At 30.8% G+C, this 27,121-nt stretch overlaps 2 protein-coding genes across 4 annotated transcripts; both read right to left on the reverse strand.

The window, feature by feature from the left end:
* Positions 1-174: 174 nt before the first annotated feature.
* On the reverse strand, positions 175-11,986 carry LOC128189905 (uncharacterized). 3 transcript variants are annotated; one of them, XM_052861699.1, is made up of 8 exons: positions 11,823-11,986; positions 7,576-7,677; positions 7,394-7,489; positions 3,475-3,604; positions 2,945-3,081; positions 2,420-2,520; positions 2,075-2,216; positions 175-1,194 (listed from the first exon to the last, which is right to left on the reverse strand). In XM_052861699.1, exons 1-8 carry the CDS (start codon positions 11,860-11,862, stop codon positions 1,010-1,012), a joined length of 933 nt encoding a protein of 310 aa, XP_052717659.1. In that variant the 5' UTR covers positions 11,863-11,986; the 3' UTR covers positions 175-1,009. The 3 variants fall into 3 exon arrangements, with proteins under 3 accessions (XP_052717659.1, XP_052717658.1, XP_052717660.1); XM_052861698.1 differs by lacking the exon at positions 11,823-11,986 and adding an exon at positions 7,772-7,895; XM_052861700.1 differs by lacking the exons at positions 7,394-7,489; positions 11,823-11,986 and adding an exon at positions 7,772-7,887.
* Positions 11,987-15,930: 3,944 nt separating this feature from the next.
* Positions 15,931-23,034, reverse strand: LOC128190847 (uncharacterized). The gene is made up of 8 exons (XM_052863060.1): positions 22,886-23,034; positions 22,685-22,786; positions 22,461-22,556; positions 19,993-20,122; positions 18,939-19,075; positions 18,438-18,538; positions 18,095-18,236; positions 15,931-17,058 (listed from the first exon to the last, which is right to left on the reverse strand). The coding sequence occupies exons 1-8, from the start codon at positions 22,980-22,982 to the stop codon at positions 16,874-16,876; spliced, it is 990 nt and encodes a 329-aa protein (XP_052719020.1). The 5' UTR covers positions 22,983-23,034; the 3' UTR covers positions 15,931-16,873.
* Positions 23,035-27,121: the final 4,087 nt, after the last annotated feature.

The raw sequence follows: 27,121 nt of genomic DNA on the forward strand, positions 1-27,121 counted from the left end.
GAAAAACTTCCGCATGAAAACAAAACGTTTATGATTTTAATACAAGATTAAAACAGTGAACATAGGTGGGATTACTTTAAGGCAATTAAGAAAAAATCAAAAACAAAGAATATACAAAAAAAAGACAAAAAAATATCATATAGTTTAATATATTTTATTCGGTCGATTTTTTTTTTTACATCTTTCTAAAAATATATAGTTTGATATAGTAAACTTACTATAAATGCCCAAACATTTGCCGGAATGGACATTTTATCCACAGGATTTTAATCAATTTTGCATAATTAAAGAATTCATAATACCTGTAGGTGTGAACAACACCATAAAGAGAGTTTATTAAAACAACACACCCCTACAAAACAATTAATACAAGTTTCGTTAATTTATTCATAAGAATGGTCATTGCAAACAAATTATAACTGCACCTAATGAGGCTGGATCGTGAGTCAATTAACCATAAGATCTTTCTTAAATTTTCAGAAAAGAATTAATAAGCTATTAATTATAATTTAGTAAAGTAAAAAACCATTTTATTTACCAAATGAATGCCAAATCAACTGCGCAAAGTTTACATATGTATACACTTATCTCTTTTTGTTAATCGCACACGCGCATCTTTCATAAAGATTATATTAGACTTTAAAAAAAGAGATATAATATGACTAAATATTTGGTTCCTATTTCTAAATACCTTCATTTGGAAACTTCCTGTACCACATACAGTGTATGGTCGAACTAGCCGTTGTCAGTTATAGAAAATTAAAAATGTTTTAGACACAGCTCCACCAAAAAAGCATTCAAAGCTGTACTGGATATGCTGATATAATATGAATGCGTAGATAAGAAATGAATCAGATAAATAGAAGACTATAATTATTATAATGTAATAATAATAATACACATTAAATCATTTTCCTAATGATTTGCCATTCATTTTAAAATAAAAGAACACTGATTAAAGCACAAAACGAATAAAGTGAAATATACATCTACACGATATAAGGATTCATTATATTTTTTGAAAAATTACATCGAACATTTCACAGTCTATCCATTTTCGTCCAAGGAGTTGAACTTTTAAATCATCGAAAAACGCTTCACAAATATCGTTAGCTTCTTCGTTGTTTCTTGTTTGACAGAGTCCGGCCACCATACCATGATATATCCATGATCTAGCACAGTCTGCAATGTCCTCTACAAGACACATGTACATGTACAACTCGAATTATTACAAAAGCAAGACATATCAATTTTTTTTTATGGTTTCACATAATAAAGTTACAAAAGTGCATCATTTATAAACATAGATAAATTGAAAATACCAGGTACTAGGCATAGCAAAATTTTATGACCTGAAAATAATTAGTAACTTGGCCTAAATAGCGGTATAAAATACAAAATGATTAAACCTCGGCCAAAAGTTGATGTGAAATACGGGATCAGCAAATAGACAAAAACGATTTGTTCATTTTGCATGTATTTAGTCTTTGATATAAGTAACCTTATATATTCTCTTTTGCATCCAAGATAAAGCTGACATATAGATTTACTTATTTTTTAAAATAATAGTAGAAATGCACTGTCTACATACAAATTATTTAAACTTGGGCCCCGATAGATATCAAAGTTATGGTAGAATTTTCAAAATTTATCGTATCAAAAAAAGCCCGATTGCATGTGTAATGGGATCCGTTCCTTTGAAAAGAAAAGTTAAGTGCGTACATTATTATACGTACAATATTATGTCGCTCGTGGCTGTTTGAATTCTAAGAGATTAGATAGAAATTTTCGGAAGCTCATGGCAAGATTCTGCCGGATGCATGATAGCCAATTAGAAGTCGACAATATGATAGTGTATTATTAAACAAAAAAGTACCATTTTGCAGATCCCAAGAAAACTTCTGTTAAAAAGTAAGAAAAAAAGATATCTCATTTTTTATTCATCGGTAGTAGACACAGTACTTGATTGATATCACTGCCGTATTTAAAATATCAGTCAAAATAATTTTTTTCACTAATATATTATTATAATGGGTATATAACCATAATTTTAACACTTGGAAGAAACTCTTACTATTCTCATAAAACCTGAGTTTTCTCGTTGACACATCCAGAAGCTTAACATCAATTTCCTCGCCGATGTCTTCAAATGGTGCTTTTATATCGGTCTCTGATCGAAAAGGGTAGTTAGGGATAGTAGTGTTTTGCAACTCTTCCTACATATATAATACAAGTAGATTACATAAATCATTTAACGGTAATTGAATTTAATAGCTATGTCTTACACGCTTTATAAAAGACTCAAGAGAATCAAATTCATTAAGTATACATGTGTATCCTCAATTACATACAAAAATTCCAACAACTTTGATCATTATTTTATAAGTATAAGTTTTTTGTATAAATAGATTAACATTACTTTTGAAATCACATTTCTTTCCAAAAGCTGATGAAATGTAGATGAACATATTTGGAAAAAATTCTTCCAACCGGTGGGAATACTAACGTGCATAATAGCGCCTGTAAGGTAAAGATGAAAATAAGGGCAAGTCTATTTTTGTGAAAAGAAGAAAGGGACATGTTTAGTAATACACACTTTATTAATCACACAGTAAATAGTATATTAAAGATTTGACTTTAATATTTTACATTCTTTTTCCTTATTTGGATGTTAACATACTTTACCTCTCCGATTTTGTATCTCACTGATTTTTATCAAAACCTGTGTATTGCTAAAGCTTCACAAGCATTATTGAATTGTTAGTTTATAAATAACTAGCGAGGTATAGCGCTCACTATTATTAATTCTTTAAAACGCACATGTCATGTTTTTGTCAAAATGTAATATATTGTAGAATGAGGTTAATTGATTTTTTTGTTTGTTTAATTAAGTTTAATTGAATTTTGCAAATCAGTGTTATCGTTTCCTTTTTAACCTTATTACCTGTTTTCATTTCTTTAGATCTTGACTGTATGAAGCTTTTCCAATCCTGTGCAGCTAAACACGTTATCTCACTTTTTTCATGGTCGCTTACCATATGATCAGGAGAATAGAGCAACAGATTTTTAAGTTTCACCGACCTTTTAGAAAAAAAAATCTCTCAGTTTAGAAATTAAAACAAAACAACAACGTATACGTAGTGGATAAACATTGTGTTGATTGTAGAACATTTCTAAAAGACAACAATGTTCTACGATTAACACGACTGCCACGACATACTTCAAGATGTGATTAGATTTGATGCGAGTACTATTATTACTCTACGATTGAGACCATATTTACGCTGCGAATTGTGATAGCGGGATCTAAGCATGTATGTATAAATGTGACTGGCCATGAGCTTTAGTGTATTCAGACTACTGGTAATAAAGAGAAATTTATATTTTCATGCTTATTTGAATTAACGGATATAAAAATTTACATTTAGAAAGACAATTATTCTGATCAATATATTTCAATATTTAACGACTTACGTAGAAAGCCATTGCACCATTAAGGTACATGTTCCCAAATCAATACTTGAGCGGGGTAGACAGCGCCGATATGCATTTCCAGGGTTGATCATCACATGAAGACACTGGTCGTTCATTTCTCTCTGGAAAGCTAAAACATAAACCCAGGACATTGTTATTGAGGTCCTATATGCGTGATTTTTCTGAATACCAATAAAATTGTAGAAATCTTCTGTCTCATCAGATGCAAACTTTTGTAAAAAAAAAAATTATATTCTAAGAATACTGGAATCGTATTATAGTTTATTAAATTCATAATGCTGTTGGACTTTTAAAAATCACATTGAAAACTGTCAAACATGACAAGCTTCACGAATTACTTTAGCACTAAAATTTTACCATCAAACATAAGTTAATCTACACTGTATAACCAAACACGTTAATGATTGTTTTAATAAACGAAGAAATGGAATGCTGTCTATCTTTTAAAGGGTATACTGTATACAGGGAATTATTTGCCATCGTTTTAATTTCACCCCCTCACTCTCGTTGTCGATTGACAAATTTAAGATTTGGTGAATTCCAAGGTCTTAAGTTATCCCTCATTAATTAAAGTTCCTCACACACCAAAAGTTAATTTGACGGATCTTTTTTGAAATATGATTTCACAGAACAAAGGCCAATATAGGCTTTCAATTATTTTATATGAATATATATTTGTATTTCTTTAAATGAAATTGGAAAAAAATTGTTTTGACGGCAAACAGCTTTAAACTTGGCGTCAATTAATGTGTAACATAATTATGTTTTAATAAATGCCAAAGTTTTCTGGTCAATTTTTTTTTACTTTTAATCAAAAATATATTTCTAAAAATTAAAATTGTTATTTTTTTTATATCTTTGTAAAATATGAATATAATTTTAAAAATAACAAACCGCCATATAAAGTACTTATGAAATAATGATATTTTACAGAGAAATTGAAACGAAATGCGAAATTTTAAAAAATTGCAATTTTTCAAATTTAAACCGATCTCTAATTGAAAAAATTGAAAATTTTACTATATTGCTGCAGTTTATTCTGGGTAATTCATATGCATTTTAAAGTCTGTAAATGACCAACTATTTTACAGCTGGACAATCTGGAGTTCTTGGCAAAATTGTGATTCATTCCATCTTTATATCGTTTTGTTCGGGATCAATTTTTTGATAATTGCAATCAGGATTGATTCGAATTTAAATTTTTCAGTTTTCTTTAATTTCACTATCTTGTTCCAATTTCTTGTTGAAATATGATTGTATAGCTATTGTTTTATGCGAGTGTCAATTTATTTGTAGTTTTTACCCATAGGCTTAAAAAAATTCTACAATTTTTTATTTTTATTTTCATATTTTTTTCTCAAAAGTATTTTAAAGTTTGATTGTCTTCTTTGACATGTATTTATAGATAATTGTATTATGCATTAATTGATACTAAATTTTTTGCTTTAAAGTATCATATTTGCAGCTAAAACGATGTTTCCAGAGTCTATTTGAAATAACATAAAATTCATATAAAATAATTGGAAGCCGATACCAGTGTCATTTTTGTATAATCAATTTTCAGAAATGATTTTTTATCGATCCATTAAATAGTGCGTTGGAGTGTCGAGCCACCGAAAACACAACTACATCTGGGCGAATTAAAAAACGGGGCGAAAATAACGCTTTATACAGTAGTTTGTAGTTAGTAAAAAAAAATCAAAGACGATTCCAGATAATTTCATTATTTTTGAATTCTCCCACTACATGCTTGGATAATGTCTGTTAGTAAGCTATTCTAAAGAAGCTGCCTGATCAAGTGTTTACCTTATAGACGCTTTTAAACAATTTTTTTTTATCCGTATTTAACAAAGAATGAGAAAGCTTCTTTGAAAAAAATCTGTTAATTAGATGTTATTTTTTTCCAAAAGAACGATCTTTGCTGTTGATTTGAAAAACACAATTCTTTTCAAAAAAAATTTGCGGGTGCTTAGAGCACGTTGTTTAAAAATATCCTGTGTGATATGTATAGCATTTTAAACTTAACAGTCCTGTGTCGCATTATTAGCTTGACGATTCAATAATTCATCGGATGTATGAACCAAACTCATTGTACAGACACAAAAATATATCACCAAAATAGGAAAAAATAGTGATAGTGAACTGGTATTCTCAAGAGTTTACAAAATAGTTAATACTCATAAGGGTATGAGGGAAGATATATTTTTTGTATTTTAATGACATATCTCAACAGTATTAAAGATAAAAAAGTAATTAAGAGAAGATGAGGAAAGAGGAGGAAAGAGGAGGTGTGATGAGGGTAAAATACTCAATAGTAACTCAAAATGATATTTAGCTCAAACATTTGGAGAACATACTTAAAAGAACAAGATATTTTCACTTCATATCAGGGCACTCTAAAGTCAGCATCTCAAAACACCAGAGCTAAAGAAACAAATGTATGGTAATGTAAACGTCTTTATGGCTTGACACACTACTTTCCTTTATTTACATAATGCATTCACCTTTTAAAATCTTAAAACAGGATGTCGTGGTCCTAACCCGTCAATCCATATTTTTATAAATGCAAATCAACATTTTTTTACCAAAACCATGTGACAAATTACATAACATACAAACGACAATTTTGTTAAATCAATGAAAATGTTTGTCATCAACTAAGCATTTGAAAGGTGGGATCAGGGGATTCTGTCAGTGGCCTATGCTGCTCTAGTGAAAAAACACTAGAAGCAAGCAAGCCTTTTAAACAAGCAAAACATAAACTAGATGACTTATTTCTCAAATGAAAATTACAAATTATGGTCCATTTTGGTGCTCAGTGTTATTCCTAAATAAGACTTTTACTCTGGATAACGCTTACTATCATACCTCAATACGACTAATATATAAAATGCGCCATCCATGTTTGGTCTAGAAAGTCACGTAACAAGGCGAACAAAACGTTGTGTTTCCCGTGAAATAAAAATCATGTGTCAACTCTTCGGAAATCTAGGGAATTTTCATTCCAAAGGTTTGCTAAAGCCTACATTAGATCATGTTGTTGACAAATATGATATTAAATCAGAAATATTCAGTCATTTCAATTCACTATTTATCATAAAAACCAATTAATTGATTGTCATTGATTCAAGTTCATAAAAGCAAAGAGAAACAATAACATGGAAACATGATCACAACGTTATTGCTTTCTAAAGGTCGAAAACCCATTAAAATTGACGTATTTTGTACAACCATATGTTGTTCGGAATAATGAAATGTTTATTGCATGAATGTTCAAGAAATATTAAGATTTGTTAATGTTTTCCAACTATATATTGCAACTACTGTTTATATGCTCGGAACAATGACGTGAACCTCACGGTCACAACCTTTGTTACAAAAAGTTCTCTATCAATATTTAAGTTCGGTGGTCATGCAAACTCACTGATTTTTTTATATGTATCATTTGTTTGATACCTTTGACAAAACATGAAAAACACCAATTACTCTCTGTGTCCGTGCTCAGTAAATGACAAAAAACTGTTAATTGGAAAAATAAAACTTACATTATGATAAGTTGGGCAAAGCAGTAGTAATTCTTGCTATAAAAAATATCAAGGTTTGAAGATAGAAAATAAATGATAGGAAACGAAGTATACATAACTACACGTTCATTACATATACAACCTTGATTGAATACCTATCTACCTACTTAGCGTGAAACTGATGGTAGGGGCAAAAAATATATCATACAGTAGACAAAAACACCAAATAAAATGCCCAGCGGTAAAGCTTTTGCGTGGTATTGCTTTGTATCATACCAACCGGATACTAGATTTAAATCTTTGAAATCTCTATGTATCACACATTTTAAAGTTATATAAAATTCATCCGAAGATGAATTAGTAAAATGACAAACCTTCAGCATTCTTCGCCAATTCATTGAAATCGTTTGTTGGTTGGTCATTGAGGACAATATTAATGTCGCACGTCTTTAATCGGCGTTGAATTTGTTCTGTAAAATTATTTATCCTCAACAAAGTTCATTAAATACCAAATAGTTTTAACTGTAAAATTCAAAATTGGTAAATTTTTTCTTACCTATCATTATCTTCATGAATGGAAAAATATTTCTTCCGTCATTCGTTCCAAAGTCTACAATCGTGACGGTTGTATCATCGTCCAAGGCGTCAAGATGTCGACCTAAGAAGAAAACATTTAATTTATTAATATTTACATGAAAAGGCGGATGTCTATGCGTGCATATTTCAATAAATTATATGTGATTGATACATACTGAAAACTTCTGTTAACTTTCCTACACGAGGTGCCAAACAAATATCAAAGTTATTCGAGTTCAACAGAGAATAATCTGAAATCATTTTAAACTCCATCTTTATCTTTATTCTCTGTTTGTCCATCACAGGTCTAGTACTAACTGACGTACGTGTTTCCGCTCAATTATTTGTGTAAACGGCGAAGATCGTCGAATTAGCATTATTCTAAGACACTCCAAAAAAATGTATAACTGGACGAAACACAAACAGTAAAATTTATTTTTAATAAAAGCTTGATCATCTTTAAGTACTATCATTTTCTTCGACATCTTTAGATTTGTATACCTTGAAATAAAATTTTATAGAACTTTTCAGCAATACCACAACAACCATTTTATGGTGAACATCATTATCCTTAAGGAAGATGTGCAGCAGTCTTGTACATTTGAGAATTTTTTCGTTTTTTTTTTATAATATATTAGTAATTAAAAAAGGGCGTTGTTATGAATTCTTTAAGAGAGAGAGAGAGAGAGAGAGAGAGAGAGAGAGAGAGAGTTGTTTGGTTGGAAATTTTAAATATAAATACTAATTTTCACGGGAGTGGTAGAAGCAAAGATTTCACAATTTAGATCATTTTTACCAGATACTTCACACCAAAAATGGTAATAATTGGCCTTATAATTTTCAAGAAGTAAGAACAAAATAAAAAAAAATTGTTAACGCACGACGACGGACAAAAACCAATTGTAATAGGTCACCTGAGTGACTCGGGTGACCTAAAAGTTTAGTCTGAATCCTAGTATTAGTGGAGTGACGATACCATAAAAAAATTGATTCTAATGTACCACCATACTTCACGGCTAATTTGTAATTACTTTTTTGGAAAGATTTAATATAAAGTAATAATTTTTGCCCGTTCGTAGAGATTTCTATGGTCAAAATTTAAAATAATTAAAGTCAACCATCAATGACTGAAAAATGACCAAACATATACAAACTGAAATAATATGTAGAAATTCCCGAATCATTTATCAATCTTAAACATATTTATAATATTTTTTGTTTTTGTAAGCTGTATTTATTGATGTGAAACAAACTAGTTACTGATAATGTCTATCTGTCTGTTTGTATTATGAAGCGTTTTTCTTCAAATATATTCTGAGGGTTAAACTGTAATTTTATATATATATTCCAAAGCAATCACAAATAAATTAGAAAAATATGCCATTAATTAACAAGAGGAAAAACAATTAAGTTAAATAACTTTTCATGTTTATAAAGTAAGTATTAATTGTCACTTCATATTAATCGAGATTTAAGAAAAAAAATGATCCAGGTACATAGAAATAGTTTATAACTTATAGAAGAGAAGTATGCCTTGATGGAAGTAATATGACTTTAAATGTCATTCGAGATATACAATTATTTTCCTTTTCTTGACGTTTAACCGATGGGACACAGAGCAAAGCTTCAAAAAGCAGGATATACCATGCAATAACATGTAATGGATGCATGGTATATTAATTTGATTTGAATTTTTTTTTTAATTTTAGTTTAAAATTTTAATATGCAATGTATTTTTTAGACCATGCAATCCGTGATTTTGAAATATGCTAGAAATTTACATGTAGTAATTTTAATAACATTGAAATGTAAAAGCTATTTTTAATGCATTGTTATTATTATAAAATTGAAAATCACAAAGGACATTTGCATGTACAAAACAAACAAATATAAGTAAAATTAATATTTTCTATTAAGTATGCCATTTTAAACATTATTTAATTTTCTTACGTAATGGGTCTCAAACTAAAATATAATCGCACGCCTATTATATACACAGTTAAATTCTATCAAAAACTATTTTTTTTTCCACTGAAACAAACATGATTTATTAAGAGCAACTTGTGCAACTGAGATTTCCTTCCTTATAGTCGTCAATCATACTTTAGAACAATTAGCTTAGTGCAGTATCCATAACAGATCAATACTAGCAGAGAATCATAATGATTCATAACTCCATAATAATGGAACAAATTAAAAAATGTATAAAACTCTTTAAAATGTTATCATTTAATATTTATAAAATGTATTTAGCGAACCAAGAATACAATATTTTTTTTTATTATTTATTGGTGGCAAGAAATATTAGACACCGATTTCTGGAGTAATATATTTGATTGAATTGCTATCTTAGAAGAAATGTTTAACTATTTCTTGAAACAACCATAAATACAAGTAAATATAACTTATTCTTTAAAAAATTGTTGACAGATAATCTAAAATACTAAAATTGCTCACTTCCAAAATTTAATTTTCTTATAAAACTGATTTGATGAGAAATATCTAAAATCGGACAAAACTGTTCAAAGAGCTAGGATTGTGCAAGTATATGTAAGGAAAAATACGAATATCACCAAGTATGTCGATTTACAAAACTAAAAATATTTTTTTAATAGGTTTGTCTTTACTTCACGATGTTTATTGTGTAAACATATATGAATTATTACTGTAGTTGCCTTAGTATCTGTGGATGCGATCTTTTTCACCCTGATAATAGCTAACAAGGCATGTAACACTATCACATAGACAATCCACCTTGTGTTGAACAGTCTATAAATATAAGACTTTGAGTTAATCGATGTTTGTTTTCAATACAAGAAAAATATTAAAAATGTATACTTGCATCCGACTTTTTGACAATAATAACTGTTGAATTAAGAAAATATCTTAATGTAAGTTTTTAATAATGAAGAACAAGAATGGTTGATAACAAAGTAATGAAAACATAAAAAATGCTCAAATCTTATATTTTTCGCATTTAAAAAAAAATATTTGACTTAAGAAAACTGTACGACCGGACAAAAATGTTTAAAGAGGGTAATATCTTAAAAAAAACAACAAACTTTCAGTCGTGAGGTATGCCGGTTCATTAAACTCGAAAAATAAGCGACTATATCTATCTTTGTCACTCCATTATGTGTGTAGAGTCATTGCGAAAAATCAAGGTACACCTACCAAAGGCAAACTATCATAAAGCTTATATAATGTTTTTAAAGACTTATATTACTGGTTGATTTGAATATATTATATTGTATAAAACAATAAAGTTCGAACAAGTAACGAGTTCTTCTCCTTGCATTGTAAATAAATGAAACAACTACACACCATAGAATATGCACAACTAAAAGTATTGTGCAGTTTGTTAATGAAGTAAAATTTCAACAACTAAACATTCCAGAGCCTTGAATATACGTCGAAACAAAAGAACAAAAATACAGTTTCCTAATTCGTAGGGAGGTGAAGCAGTATCACCCTAAAGTAGAAGGTGTATATCTATAATAGTCAACTCGTTAAACAGTTTAAACTTAATAATCTATCCATAAATTTATATCGAGCATTTGAATATTTCTTACAATAAATAGAAATCAAATGCAGAGATTCAATTCAAATTAAGGAAATGATATGTGTCTTCACGCATACCACAAGAAACATGAGGGTGAATTAAAAGTATTGCGTCTATAAGATCATAAATCAAAAACATGCCTTGCTAAATTTTGTATAAATTATTTTAAGTAAACATAGACCTTATGAAAAATATTGAGTTATTGAATTTTTTTCGAAGTTGTTTAATTGAACTAGCCTGTCTTAATTCAATGCTAAGAGAGTTCCACTTTGATACAGCATCTAGTATAAATGACTTTTTGAAGACTTCGTGTCCGCATTTTGGAAGTGTATAGTTATCTCATTTACGAAGATTATACATGCCTGTGGACATGTTTTTATTAGGTACCACTATTTAAAGCTACTGTGGAACTTCGTTATCATGAACCTTGTTTAGTACCGATCAGACCCAACCTAACACCAGAGTATATCCCAAGTAAACCCCGGGTTTACTTTCTGGGCTTACTTGGGTTTACTTTTTGAAAATCTGGGTCCACTCGTGGTTTACTTTGCGTTTACTCGGGGTTTACTTGGGGTTTACTTATTTACTTTTACTAGAATTACTTTTGGGGTCAACTGTACGCACTGAAGTGTGATGCAGACCCATCATTTATCCTACCATCTTACCGTCTGGAATTCCTGCCTCTTGTATATTCCGAAAACACATGTAGCGTCTGCTGTCCGGGATATACTTCTGATCGGGGTTTACTCAGGGTCCACTCTAGTAAACCCGGAGTAACCCCAGAATAAACCAAGAAAATAAACCCAGAGTTTAGTTGGGGTTCACTTTCTGTTAGGTTGGGTCGGTTATAAAACAGAGAATATATGGAAGCTAGTAGAGGTAGCTTAATAATGATCCGGACTGCACATAATTGAACGTTCTCTATAAGCCGTATGGCTACTTGTTATTTTGTTTATATATTGTGACCAGCTTAAATTGCTTGAAACAAACTATCCCAAATGCCCGTGCACAGGCACGAACTCTAACTGTCAGTTTGAAAAAAATATTTTAGGGGGCTTATTCATTTAAAAAAAAGTGCAGCCGTTGTCTTACAGAAATTAAACTTCAACAACCATATTGTGACCATTTACATGTATCCAGAACACTGAGGTCGTGATTCAAGTAAATTCGATTTCGTTTTGATTTATTGACGCATGCTGGATTAATTGAGCATTCAACAGCAAATCATCTACAGAGAGACATCATATTTTCAGCAACATCATTAACATATCATATTAAAAATAACAGAGGTCCAAGAACAGAACATTTCGGTACCCCTGCATGCACTCGAAGTCAATTGATCTATGCATACAAAGTGGTCTAGAAATAGTGTGAATAGTTAATTTCAGCATCCTGTGATTTTTACAATATACAATAGCTTTGTTTACAGGAAGGTTGGATATTAATTCAATGACTTCATGTTCTTTGATAAGAATATCACCAAGACTGTCATCGCAAAAGGGGTTTACTTTCGGTAAATTCTTTTTTCATCCGAAAATGCTACCATGGTAATACCTTTATCAGAAATGGTTTGTAAAGGCGGAATGTCAGTGTTTGTCTTTATTCTTGAAAACCCTATTTCATTAGTTTCTAGTATAATTTATTATTAGTTTTTAAGTTAAGTTGATAAATATCGGCTTCCTTATATTCCCAAACTTTACGTTCGTAAGCACGCTTTAATTATAATTTAGTGAGATTGAAACATATGTGGTTTTGTGATCACTGACTGAAGGTTCCATGTCGAAAGTCATGTAGGTGCTTGTTGTAAAAAATGGGGTCAATGGGTGTACGCGTGGTGTTCGAGACTCTCGTGGGTTCGCGTATTTTCTTTACAAGTCTATTACTGTATAGTTTATCTTGGATTGGCTGATTGCGTGTAGATGGTATTCAGACTAATCCGGAATTTATACGTTTAATTCTAACTTTTACTTTGTTATAAACGCAGACTATCCTAGGTAGGTTTGCTAGGTGTGCACTCGTTTCTAGTTAATTTGATTGATGTACTGTTCAACAATCAAGTTTCTGTTACCTTCTCTTTCAGATTACTCTATTCATTGTTGTGTAAACATACAAAATGGATAGTTACCGTTTTTATTTAGCTGGTATATTTAGAAAATCTATGTCGAGATCTACTACATTTATGATATTTTTGCTCATTTCTAAGACTTTTTTAGTGGATATATTTACCCCAAAATCTACCATCAGAGTGAGGAGGAGATATATGCAACATAAAAAGTAATTACATGTTGGGTAATCTATTTCGACCAAATGCATTCGTAATGCAATGCAGTCCTTAACATATCAGACAAATACATCCTACCCAAAAGGAATTTATATCCTTGCGTAAAATACAATTTTAAAACTCCACCCAAGAGTAAAGCATCATTAGAAAATGCATTGCATAGGTGAGTTTCGGTAAACCATAGAATATCAAAATCACGAATAAAACTATTTTAAAAGCCTTATTTGTTTCTAATATTCCTAATGTTTAAATGGATAATGTCACATTTGTAATACAAACTCGGGATTCATCTCAATATATCCACAAAGTAAATGGATGTAAGTAAACAATTGGTCATAAAACATTGTTTTTTCACCAAATTGGAACTGGGGGCTGGAAAATATAGCTACAAAAAAGATTTTTTTTTACAAGTAGTTGTAGATTCAACAGGAAGTTTCTCTGTTTTCTGGCTCGACATTGCGTTGAACTTCTGTCGATTCTTTGTTTACTTTTCGGCTCAGGCGACGTTTGTTTGTGTGTAAACACAATTATTGCAGGCACGTAGAGGAGGGGTGAGGTGAGAGAAGCAGGGCGTGGATACCCCCCCCCTCCTACTTTTTTCTGCGGCAAAAGATTTTCTTAAATTTACATATTAAAAAACCAAATTATCAAGGAGCATGTAAAAACTGACTGAAAATGAAACTGGAGTTTAGGTAAACGCATACTCCTGGTTACCCCCCCCCCCCCCCCAACGTATGAGAATTTCCATGATTTGCGTATTAATCTTTTCTTTTTCTTTTGCTTATCAAGGTTTTAAGGATGCGTCTCCCCCTCCCACTTTAAAAAACAATGCTACGTTCTACTTGGTCATTTCTCTCGGAGAAAATGCACTCTAATTTGTGGGTAAATTTTTTCCGGGTTACGTTTTTCCAGGATACGATTTCTCCTAATTACTCTTTGCACGCCATCTAGCATTTATTCAGTGCATGACTGTTGGTATTGCATCGGTGATGGTTTATTTTGCATCGGTGTGTGTTGATTTTGCAAAAGAGGCTATTGGTATTGTTTTAAGCGGTGGTTCGTTTTGCACAAACGTCTTTTTACCCTTTCGGCAGCCCATATATATATACAACATTATTGAAAAAACGAACAAGAAATGTATAACAAAAAATAAAATCGGACGGAACACAGTCAAATCTGTATAAAGTTTGATCATCTTTAATAATAAGACATTTCATTTTTCCATCATTCCCAGATCGTTTTATCTTGAAATCAACATTTAGCAATTTCATTAATGTAACATCATTCATTATACATGCATTTTATGTATTAATAATCTTTCAGTCAATTATGATAATACGTAAAACGCTAACAGGCATCAAAGCCAGGGGAAATGATTTGCAGGACATAGCCATGTTTTGTCATGTAAAACTCCATGCAGTAGGTTATCGCAGCACACGTGCTAATTGTAATGCATACATGCATATCTTCCTTTCAAGGACGTTGGTTGGATTCTTTTCTTTGCATTGTACGTATATCATAAGTTTTAATCTTTAAAATTCGAAATCGTGTAATTAATGTTAAAATCTGCAGACAGTTCAAATTCAATTGTTTGTTGAAATGACACAACTACCACTGATAGTAAAATGATTCTGTAATACCTGTACGAACTTAATCGTAATGAAAAATGAGTGTATTCTGTTACGTTATCAACATATGGTATTGGAATGCAGAGAGCACGTTGCTATCACGCGTCTCTATCTTCTTTATATGACGTAGCTTCAGCTCTTATTTTCATTCAGTTACCATGTTTGATGATATTGTGTGCATAGCATCCATGAATTTGTTTGACGCTAACGTATAGAATTCCTTATTATTTCACCCTGATTTTTGTCGGTGTTTAATGTGCCAGTAGAAAGCTAAAGAAAACATTCACAATGAAAGTATTTTTAAAAATACAGATAGCCAAGTTCTTTTTGTCCATAAAACAAGTTGAATTTGTTGGCACAGCTTTGTTTGACTTATTCACAGTCACGATCAAAATCTGAATGTAAATGAATTTAAACATAAGCGATTTTGAAATGTGATTATGTTTGACATTGATGACATATGAATGAAATGCATGGTCATTCATTTATATCTACTTTTTTTTCTATGTAATCGAAAAGAAATATCGAGTAGTTTACATTTTCTAACTTATCTCATTACATATAATTAAAAACAGGGCATTGTTCACAGCTTTTTATGTAAGAGAGAGAGAGAAACGTTTCAAACAAATTTTTTCGCTGTTTTGGTAAAGTCACTAGCCATACATAATAAGCCAATGCGATTCACATTTCAACTCATAATTCTATTCCTCGTTTATCATTCATTTTTTTTCATGAGGTACTTAAGAACTTTAAAACAATTATACCTGTAAACATTCGACATGGATATAAATAAGATCTTTTCCTATACTATATAAAACAAAATATTCATTAAAATCAGGAGAACAGACAATGAGACAATGACGGTAATCTTCTAAAGAAATAAAGTTTTATTCGCCAACTTTTTATTGTGTTGACATTAGTTTTAAAAGTTTATGTGCGTTTGATCTTTGCAATCAATAACTTTACACTCAGTTATATATACTAGTATTAAAATTCGTAAGACTAAGCAATTTAACTATATATATGAAGTTTTGAAATGTACAGAATATTTTGCATCTGGTTGAACTCAATGAAACATCTCAGTTTCTACTGATAAAAGTCGAGCTTTTGAACGAAACTGGATTTAAAAAAAAAAAATAAAGTAAGTAAGTAATCAATTAAAAAAAAAAATTCATGTTTAAAGCTCTTCCATACCTGTCCCCTTGAAGAGATACATGTATTTGCATCACTTGAACGCTCTTGAATGAATTTATTTTGCAAAGTTCCTAAAAAAATCATTATACATTCATATTGGAACCTTGTTTAAACCATATTTTGGCACATCAAATAATATTAACATTTTCTCTATTATTTTTGAATTTCTTTATTTTCCAGTACAGTATATTTCTACGGAATATGCACATTTTTTCTGGACTTGCAAATAGTTTAACAGAAAAATAAACTCATTCTTCAGAATATTTGTTCAGGGACCAGGTGATAAAAATTGCACCTTCTAATATTCATTGGGTGGGCTTTAAATTTTTGTTTATTCTAGTGTTATAGCTAATCTAGTTTTAATGTAAAGAAACAACCCCACCAAAAAGCTATCAAAGTTATGTTGAAAACGCTGATATAATAGAAATACTCCATTAAAAAATGAAACGTATAATGGGACGGTAATAATACATCTTGAATAATAAATAATGATGATAATAACAATAAGCCGTAAATTATTTTTGAAAAGAGTTGTCTTTCAATTTGAAAAAGGAACACGTATTAAAGCACAAAATTAAAGTAAAATGAACATCTACACGATATGAACAATCAACTATAATTTTTGAAAAATCACATCGAACATTTCAAAGTCTAGCCATTTCCGGTCTGATAGATGAACTTTCAAGTCATCAAAAAACGATTCACAAATATCGTTAGCTTCGTCGTTGTTTCTTGTTTGACAGAGTCCATCCATCATACTGTGATACATCCATGATCTAACGCAGTCCACAATGTCCTCTACAAGACATAAATACAATTTGGATTATTACAAATAACTGGACATACCAGTTTTTAATGTTTATACACGATACAATTACACAAGTGTTTTATCTATAAAACAGATAAATTGAAAATACAAGGTACTAGAAAACATTTTATGACCTGAAAATAAATATTTATCCTGATAAAGCAGGCGGTATAAAATATGACATGATTCAACATTCGGTCAAACGTTGATGTGAAATACTTTACCAGCAAATAGACAAAAAGTTCTGTTCAATTTGCAGTCATTTAATCATTAGTATATGTGTTCCTTCATAGACTTTCTTTTCCATCGAGGATACAAAAGACATACGAATTTACACATATATTTTGAGCTTTTAGCGTCGCACCATATGGGAAGGCCTTAAAACAGGTACATTTTTCTCCTTTAGCTCTCAATATATTTAACAATAATCTTCTTTATGTGAAGGGAGATAAAAGAATTTCATGCGCTCATACGTAATTTTTCAAAAGATTCAAAATCCCATCATTTGGCCTACCCCGTTATATGCAGTATCCCTGTCTAAATCGCTTAACCTTTTATAATGTTACCCTTCTATACTAAGCTTGCCTTCGATAAACATTTTGGTAAGTGGATCGAAGTAAAATGTATATTTATGCCAATATCCTTTATTAAAGCGAAAATAACATTTTAAAGGATGTTACTTTTGATTGCTAAGTTAATGTTATCCCTCAACTTGAGAAATTTGGCGCTAAAATAGTTAAGTGTTATATAAACAAATCTTTCCCGATCTCATATATTTCTTTATATGTAACTTTACATCTTACCATGCATTACTAAACAAAAAAGTACCATTTGGTAAATCCCTAGAAAACATCTATTTTAAAGTAAGTAGGTAAAGTAAAGTTATTTGACAAGTTATTTCAAAATTTTATTCATCGTTAACAGACATAGCATTTAATAGATATAAATGTATTTTGAATATCAGTCAAAATAACTTTTTTTCATTAAAAGAAATAATGGGTATGTAACCAAAGTCTTAACACTTACTATTCTCATAATGTCTGAGTTTTCTCGTTGACAAATCCAGAAGCTTAACATCAATTTCCTTGTCGATGTCTTTAAATGGCGCTTTTATGTCGGTCTCTGATCGAAAATGGTACATAGGGATAGTAGTGTTTTGCAATTCTTCCTACAGTTATAATTGTTTAAATATATTGACACAACATTTAACAGTTACTGTTTTCAGAAGCTATGATTTACACGCTTTATAAGGCATATGATAATTAAATTCCTTTAGTATACATGTGTATCCGCAAGTACAGACCCAAATTTCAAGGATTTTCATTATTAGTTTATAAGTATGTGGTTTGTTTAAGCATTCCAACATTACCTTTGAAATCACACCTTTTTGAAAAAGTTGATAAAATGTAGAAGAACAAATTTGAAAAAAATCTTTACAAGCAGTTGGTATGCCTACGTGGATAATAGCGCCTATAAGATAATGATAAAAATCATGTTAAGTCTATTTTTCTGCAAATAAAAAATGCACATATTTAAGCAACAGACACTTTATTAAGGATGTACTATCACAATTTGATCTTATCATTCTAGACTTTAATTTTTTTTTATGCATATATATTTCATTTCCGATTTCCTTTAAAATCATGTGTACATGAATTTCTAATACTTAATAATCATCATTTAATTGTCAGTTGAATCACTAGCAAGGTACAGAACTCACAATTATTTATTTAAAAAAAACAACATAGCTCATGTTGTTGTAAACATGTGCTGTATTGTGGAATGAGCTTTATTATTTTTTGTTTTAATGTTAATTAACTGACTTTGTCAAATCATTGTGTTTTCTTTTTCTTTTTCTTTTTTTTTATACCTTTTTTCATTTCCCATGATCTTGACTGTATGAAGCTTTTCCAATCGTTTGCAGCTAAACACGTTATCTCACTTTTTTCAAGGTCGCTTACCATATGATCAGGAAAATAGAGCAACTGATTTTTAAGTTTCACGGACCTTTTAGAAAAACAAAAAAACATATTTTATTAGAAACACACAAACACACAAAAATGCACAACGTTGTGGGTAAACAATCCCAAGGGTTACCCTAATGATGCCAGAGTACAATTGTCGTGCGATTTGTTACGAACACTACGATTGACAAATCGTAATTGATCGTGAAAATTCTAAAAATTTAAGGGTTAAGGTACGAGTTGATGCAAGTCGATATGTCCTTCTGCGATTTCTTGATATTTGATACATTACAGTTACAAAAGACATATTTAAGGTGATGCGATTTTTACGATCGTATTGCCCGTTTAGATACGAGAAAATACGTTTATATAAGATTGTCCAGATTCTCCATTAGATCCTGATCTCATCCGAACATCACGACACTAGTCCTCGATTTGGAACGCTTGTGTACATGCATATACGTTCGAATACGTTCAATACGTTCATCACGAACCGATATGCTGTATTGTGTTTGGATATGATGATGATTGCGATCCCTTTTACGATTAAGGGGGCGATGATCACGACTTGAGCTACGCTTCGACCAGACAATATACATATATCTATTTAGCCCGACTGACCATACGGACACATCGCAACTGAACGAAGCGCAGCGTGGTGTTTGCCTCCCCTAAGATTGATCCAGATCAACATGATTAGGGCACGATTAAATTCGACATGATACGTTTAGTCACGATGCAGTATTCTGATACGATGGTAACAAATAATAACTATTGCAAATTAATGGTGTTAATGGTAGAATAATTAAAAAATGTTTCATGATACGAATGTAACTGGTCTCTAGCCTATTCAGACTGATGAAAATAAAAAGAAATGTATATTTTTATGCTGATTTAATAGATAAAGGATTTAGCAAGACAATTATTCTGATCATAATTGTCCAATGTTTAATAACTTACCTGGAAACCCATTGCAATATAAAGGTACATGTTCCCAAATCAATACTTGAGCGGGGTAGACAGCGCCGATATGCATTTCCAGGGTTGATCATCACATAAAGACACTGGTCGTTCATGTCTTTCTGAAAAGCTAAACATAAATCCAGGGTATGTTATTGATAGTGAGGCTTGTTATGCGTGTTTTTTTTAAATACAAGTTAAAGTTTTTAACCCTTTTGTCTGGTCAGACGTGGTAAACGTTTTAAAAGTAAACTTTTTTACAAATACTAGAACCGTCAAAATTTGGTGACATTTAAAAGTGACATTGAAATCTGTTAGACATAGAGTTTGACGAATTTATTTTACAATGAAAGTTACATTACTTATCCCTCTACAAAAAAAAACCCGCTTAGACAATATCTGTCAAGTTGCTTGGTCTGTTGTGTATCTTACACACGCTATTATACAATTGTTGTGTTTGTATGTAAGCAATTATGTAGTTTTCGCAACATTATAATAATTATTGGATGATAAGATTTATTTTTGCTAGAAAAATAATGACTTTTGCACAACATTTGTTCAAAAGAAGATCATAAAAGATATCTTGACACTCCCGTGTTGTATCATTAACTAGACGATTTTACAACTTTCATGTAAGAACCAAACCAATTGTACAGAAATACTTGCGCAGATTAAAACAAAAATGGATTACCAAAAGTATGAAATATAGTGAAAGAAACTTGTATTTTAAAGAGTTTAGAAGATATTTGATACTCATAAGGTTATGACGGACGTCCGATGTATTTCTTGTATTTGAATGACTCATCAGAGCAGTATTTGGGATACAATAGTAATGAAGGAGATCGGAGATGTGTTGAGTGTAAATAAACTCCCCAAAAGTTACTCAAAGTATTATAAAGCTAAACGCGAAATATTTGGAGAACATAATTAGAAGAATAAAATAATTTGTTTTCACTTCATGATCATGACACTCTAAAGTCCACATCCTTAACACCAGAGCTAAAGAAAATAATTTAGGATAATGGGCGGTTGTTTATTGTTTGGCATTTTAACATTCACATAATGAATGCACCTTAGATCATAAGGTAGAATGTCCTAATCTATCAAACCATATCTATACTACTATATTAAAATAATAGACTCGAATTTTGGGGCTTTAATACCGAGAAATCGGAAGACTACTGTCTTTCATTTGATATATTTTTAACATCATTGGTACTTGGAGATTACCAATTTGTTTTTGTTTTTCTCAGTCAGGCTTTGCTAATTAATAATCAAAGAAAATTCCTTTTAAAAATCCGGAAATCGTCTGAATTTTCTTGCGTATGCGCATTACATTCACGCTAAATCACGGGATATTTCCACTTTATTACATTTGCATTGATAAACTCAAAAAACAATAATACAAATACGTGTAAATTTTCATTAAAGATTTGCTATATATTCTGTTCATGAAAGAAAATACGGGAGATAATTTAACTCAGTGCGTTTAATATGAACATTTCCGAGAGTTCTGAATGTCAACATGGTGTGCAAATTTGATGTATCATATCTATGTCGTAAATGCCAGACATAATATGCAATGTCAACCCGTGCACGCATGGGTCAAAGTCTAGTATTTATAAATGCAAATGAACATTCTTCAAACAATACCACATAATAAAATTATTTAGAATTCAGAGGTGGGGAATGCTGCTCCACTTAGAAAAAACTAAAAGAAAGCAAGCCTTTTACACGAGTAAATTATAAAAAATATTTTATTTCTCAATGAAAGTTACAAATAATGGCCTATTTTGATGTTAAGTGGTCTTCCTAAATAATTTTTTTCCTTTCGATAACGCTTACTGTTACAGTTTTTCTACTGTGTACTGTAAGTGCTGTATAAATGCTCGGAACAATTACGTAAATCTATCGGTGACTACCTTTGTACCGACCTCACACAAACTCTCTGTCAATATAAAATTTTGGTAGTCGTGCAAACCATTTACCATTTATATACCATTTGTTTGATACATTTTGATGAGGCATGGCATACATCAATTACTTTTATTTTTGCCTTTGCCTTGGTAAAAGATAAACTATTATAAAATGACAATTTTAGACTAATATTATGAAAATTTGGTAAAAGCTCCAACCATTCTTGCTATCAAAAATTTAATAAAACTTTGAACATAGAAAAAAATAAAACAAGTAATAAGTAACAAATAATACGTAAGAACACGTACAATGCATTTACAACATTGAATGAATACCTACCTACCTTCTCATCTTGAAACTATTGGTGGAAGCCAAAAATATATTATACAGTAGACAAAAACACTATTTATGAATTACCCATCGATAAGGATTCGGCGTGGCATTGTTTCTCATAAAAAACTGGATGCTAATTCAAATCTTTGAAATCTCTATCTATCACATTTTTATATTGAGATAAAATGCATCTGAACTGAACGAGTAAAATGACATACCTTCTGCATTCTTCGACAATTCATTGAAATCGTTTGTTGGTAGGTCATTGAGGACAACATTAATGTCGCGCTTCGTTGATCGGCATCGAATTTGTTCTGTTAAATTATTAATCCTCGATGAAGTTCATGCATTATCAATGAATTTTAACTTTACAATACAATATTAACAAATTTTTTTTTTTTTTTAAATTGTGTTGCTTCATCATTCTGAAGACTTCATTTACCGATCATTATCTTCAAAAATGGAAAAATATTTCTCCCGTCATTCGTTCCAAAGTCTACAATGTTGATGGCTCTGTCATCATCTACGGCGTCCAAATGTCGACCTTAAAAGGAAAAAAAAAATAATCATTTTTTGTTAGTTACACAAAAGTACGATGTCAAAACATACAGATTTCAATATATTATTTGTGATTGATACGTACTGAAAATCTCTGTTAACTTTCCTACACGAGGTGCCAAAAACAGATCAAAGTTGTTTGAGTTCAACAGAGAATAATCTGTATTCATTTTAAACTCCATCTTATATCTATTCTTTGTTTGTCATCAGTTCTAGCATTAACTGGCGTCGATCTGTACGTGTTTCGCTTAAATATTCGTTTAAACTGGGAAAATTCTCGATATATTAGAGATAATGAAATTGGACGAATCACAAACAGGTAATCTCTTATGCTTGGTCATATTTATGCTAAGCATTCAAATACGTTCTTATTTGCACTAAATCTAAGAAACTTTATCTTAAACTTGGTTTCCTTACTTGGTTAAATTTAATCAGTAGAGAGCTAAACAGAAAATAGTCTTTAAAAATAGAAAAAAGTGCATTTTGTTACTTTATCAACATCACATGGGAATGTAGAAAAAAGTGTTATCACTTTTTAAATATAGTGAATATTACTTACTTTTTACTACTTATTTATTGATTTATTGAAAGAAAAATGTAAATATAAACAATAAAATGCTTTCCTTGGTGATACATGCGGGTTTATGAAGGTGGCGAAAAAATATATAACCCACGTACACGGGCTATGTATTTTTCTGTCACCGTCATATTCAGCATGAAGAAGGCATTTTTTGTTTAAAGGGACATGGTCACGATTTTGGTCAAATTTTATTTTTCTGTTTTTATTATTTGCAATGCTTTACAAATGATTTTCTAATTATCAAATGAAATTTTGGTGCCAGTCGTTGAGGTTTAAGCAAGATACAGGGCTCACAATTCTTCGGCATGTAAACAAAATTTAGTTGCCTATTAAAAATGCAGTACTGAAGCATTGTAAACATTAAAATCGAAAAAATAATTTTTGGCCAAAATCGTGACCATGTCCCTTTAAATATTTTTACGTAAGTGATACATACTGAAAACCTCCGTTAACTTTCCTACACAAAGCAGCAAAAGCAGATCAAAGTTATTTGAGTTCAGAGAATAGTCTGAAATCATTTTAAACTCCATCTTTATCTATATATTCTGTTTGTCCCCAGTACAGTTGTAATATTAGCTGACGCCAATGCATAAGTTTTTTCACTTGTATACTCATCTAATTCTGGTCAATATTTCCATCATATCTCAAAGTCACAAAACAAGAAATATAAAACTGAAAATGATATTGAACTGAACACAAACAGTCAATCTCTCATTAAAATTTGATCTTCTTTTAGTTACTTTCTTTTTCCACCATTCCCAGATCGTTTGATCTTGATTTAAACCTTTAACAAGTTTTATCTATAGAATGACAAAATAACACAATTTCTCAATTAACCTTTTTATGGTATATACAAGGGTTGATCCAAAAGTAACTTCACTGACACAGATATTAATAAACGTAACACAACAAAAGCCTACATGTAATAAAATAAAAATATTTTCTATCGTATTTTATTTTTTAAAGGGGCCACCAGAAGGCGTTCCGTTATTTTATATACAGTTAAAAATTGTAAAGTTCTGCGTTTCTGTGAGATAGTTTTTTTCTTATTAAATTAATATTATGCTTATTTTTATGACTTTAAAGTAAATTTGCATGTAGTAATATGTTTTATGCTTATTATTACATATTTTATGTTTTCCTTGTAAATGTAAAATAAGTCATACAATGTCGTATTAAGCACGTATTATCGATACTATAATCTATCCTAAAAATTTAGGAGTTTTTTTTAAAAATATTTTTCATAACAATGTATCAGGATCAGTATCCGGGACATACGGTGCTTTTTTATATGATGATCGTGCTTTTTTATGTGATGATGCTTCATTTTTAAAGACTGAGTTAAACATTTATTAACTCAAAATTTTGAAACTAGAACAAAAATTTATACAATTAAAATCCATTTAATACACCATTGCTAGTTTCTTTTTTTTATAGCATAATAAGTATTTTAAGTTACGAGATGAACTGTGCGACTTGATCTCAACTATTGACAAAGACGATTAATAGAATAATACAATATTTTGTCAGCATTTCTTGACATTTTACTTTTGCCTTTACCACCAATAAAGGGTCTTCTTGGAGATATATTATAGTACAGTAGACCTTTCCCTGTGCCTTTCCCTTTCTTTATCTTCAAGTTAAATCATATCACCTAGGGCACCAATCTGTTTAAAATCCTATCCTCGATCCGCTCCTTTCAAATACAGACTGGAACCTAATTGCCATGCAAGATAAGTTGATTTTAAAATAAATGATAATCGATAAAATCAACTCCCGTCAGTGATTCAGTACTTTGATTTGTTTTACTTTCAAAATTTCAGTATTCAAAAATAAAGTTCCGAGTGACCACCTTCACATTAAAAGGCATCACCATATGAAAAAGCACAATCTTTATGAAATAAAGCACCATCTTCACATAAAAAGCACCTTCACATAAAAAAGCACCATCACATAAAAAAGCACCATCTTCCCATAATAAAGCACCATCTTCACATGAAATAGCCACATAAGGCAGCTATGACGTTAGATAGTCTCAATGGCGATTTTCCCAATTGATAGCAAAAATGCGTCACCGCCCGTTGTGGTGTTTTGTCCGATTCAGACATTTTCTCAGTTCGAATAAGCAAATTAACGCACGATTGTAAAGATCATTATCACAAATGATGCCATTTAATTATTACCAATGGATGTAAAAATGACGCAATGTTTATCATACAAAATATTGTGTAATTTAGCGCAATTTCAAGAGTTGTAAATATGACGTTTCTTTGTAATGCGATGATGTCCCTTATGCTTTGCGTTTTGATCATGTATATTCTTTACACAATTTAATGGAATTATTAAAATTTTTAGTTTTAATAAGAATTATAATTGTACATATTTTGAGATGTAACATTATTTTCTAGAGCGCTAAATATCGGCGTAATGCACTGTGTGACATATTTTTTGGATCAACCCTCGTATTATCAAGGTTAGCTTTTTAAAAAGCTAAGACAGTCAGCCAGCGGAATATTAATTTCACAATTGTCATTTAAATTTTAGACCACGTGGTTTTATTTGACCCTTTCACTTTCGCAGTAAAATTCGTACCTCATGTTTATAGTCTATTTCATAGAATTATGATACTTTTAGTCAAATATAAAATCTAGACATTAAAGCCCCTCACACTGTCACGATACGATAGTGTACGAATTTAATAATCGGGGTTTATCATAGAGAAAGTCGTAAGCTTTCTTCCTTCATCGTAGGCTCTGTTCCTACATCGCAGCAAATCGCCAATTGCAAACGCGGTGATTGTTTTGAGCATGTTCAAAACAATCGTGCCTAAAGTATTCGTAGACTTTCGCTCGACACTTGCACTGCACTCGTGTACATAGTCGCAATAAATCTTCGACATTCGTAGGAAACTCGCAAAACTCCGTAGTACTTCTATGCTAAGGATATCCTACTATCTACATATGTATTAGCTTTTTGTCAATTCATATCTTTAGGTCTTTATAATATGTAAAAATCAGAAATATCTTATTGTTTGAATCATAGAAAAAAGATCTAAATATCTTCAAAATTGAAGAAAATTGAAGGAAATGCGGGCTAAGCAATAAATACCCGGTATTTCAATTTAGTGGTATAAGCTGATAGACATTCTGATATTCTATATTTTCAGTGAAGATTAGAAACTTCATATCTAAAACATATGTCTACATAACTGCAGATTACTACATGTATGTTTATCTTTGTCAGTTTTAAGTTGAGAAAAAAACGGTAGTGACCTTGGCCTACCTGGATACTAAAACTAGATGATACAATCATTTGGTTATACGATCTGTTTGACTGTGTAAAAATTTCACGAATTTCTTAATATAAGAAGTATGTCTGATAACGAGAAGACTCCTTTCGTAAAGACGTGTGTTTCATTGCTTCGTTAAATTCCTTGCTTGAATAATTTGAATTCAGTATTTTATTTAAGTCTCCAGCTGCGCAGTTCTAAGTGATTAAAAATGGCAATGTACCTGTGTGCGCAATTTGCATACAAAACAATTAAAACCATACATTTATTGCTTTTGGATCTTTTGACAGCAGTTTTGGTCAGTCTTTGGGTTTGAAATGTCAGTTCAAGAATTGTTTACCTTTTTACTCCACGGCGGACCCCCCCCCCCCTCCCCCCTTAAGTAATGAAACTCATCGAAGATGATATAAACATTGAGAATGTACATTTTTTTAAACCCGATTACACTTTGT

This window comes from Crassostrea angulata, chromosome 6, assembly GCF_025612915.1.
Source record: "Crassostrea angulata isolate pt1a10 chromosome 6, ASM2561291v2, whole genome shotgun sequence".
Lineage (NCBI taxonomy): Eukaryota > Metazoa > Mollusca > Bivalvia > Ostreida > Ostreidae > Magallana > Magallana angulata.

What these genes read in the sequence shown, in the direction of transcription:
- LOC128190847 (XM_052863060.1), bottom strand. Translation starts at nt 22,982, where the DNA reads ATGGAGTTTAAAATGAATACAGATTATTCTCTGTTGAACTCAAACAAC. An exon ending in ATTGTCGAAGAATGCAGAAG is followed by an intron (nt 20,123 to 22,460) that starts GTATGTCATTTT and finishes ATTTATGTTTAG; the next exon opens with CTTTTCAGAAAGACATGAAC. An exon ending in AAAAAGGTGTGATTTCAAAG is followed by an intron (nt 18,237 to 18,437) that starts GTAATGTTGGAA and finishes TTATAACTGTAG; the next exon opens with GAAGAATTGCAAAACACTAC.
- LOC128189905 (XM_052861698.1), bottom strand. Translation starts at nt 7,895, where the DNA reads ATGGACAAACAGAGAATAAAGATAAAGATGGAGTTTAAAATGATTTCA. An exon ending in AAAGTTAACAGAAGTTTTCA is followed by an intron (nt 7,678 to 7,771) that starts GTATGTATCAAT and finishes TTTTCTTCTTAG; the next exon opens with GTCGACATCTTGACGCCTTG. An exon ending in ACTCAGGTTTTATGAGAATA is followed by an intron (nt 1,195 to 2,074) that starts GTAAGAGTTTCT and finishes TGTGTCTTGTAG; the next exon opens with AGGACATTGCAGACTGTGCT.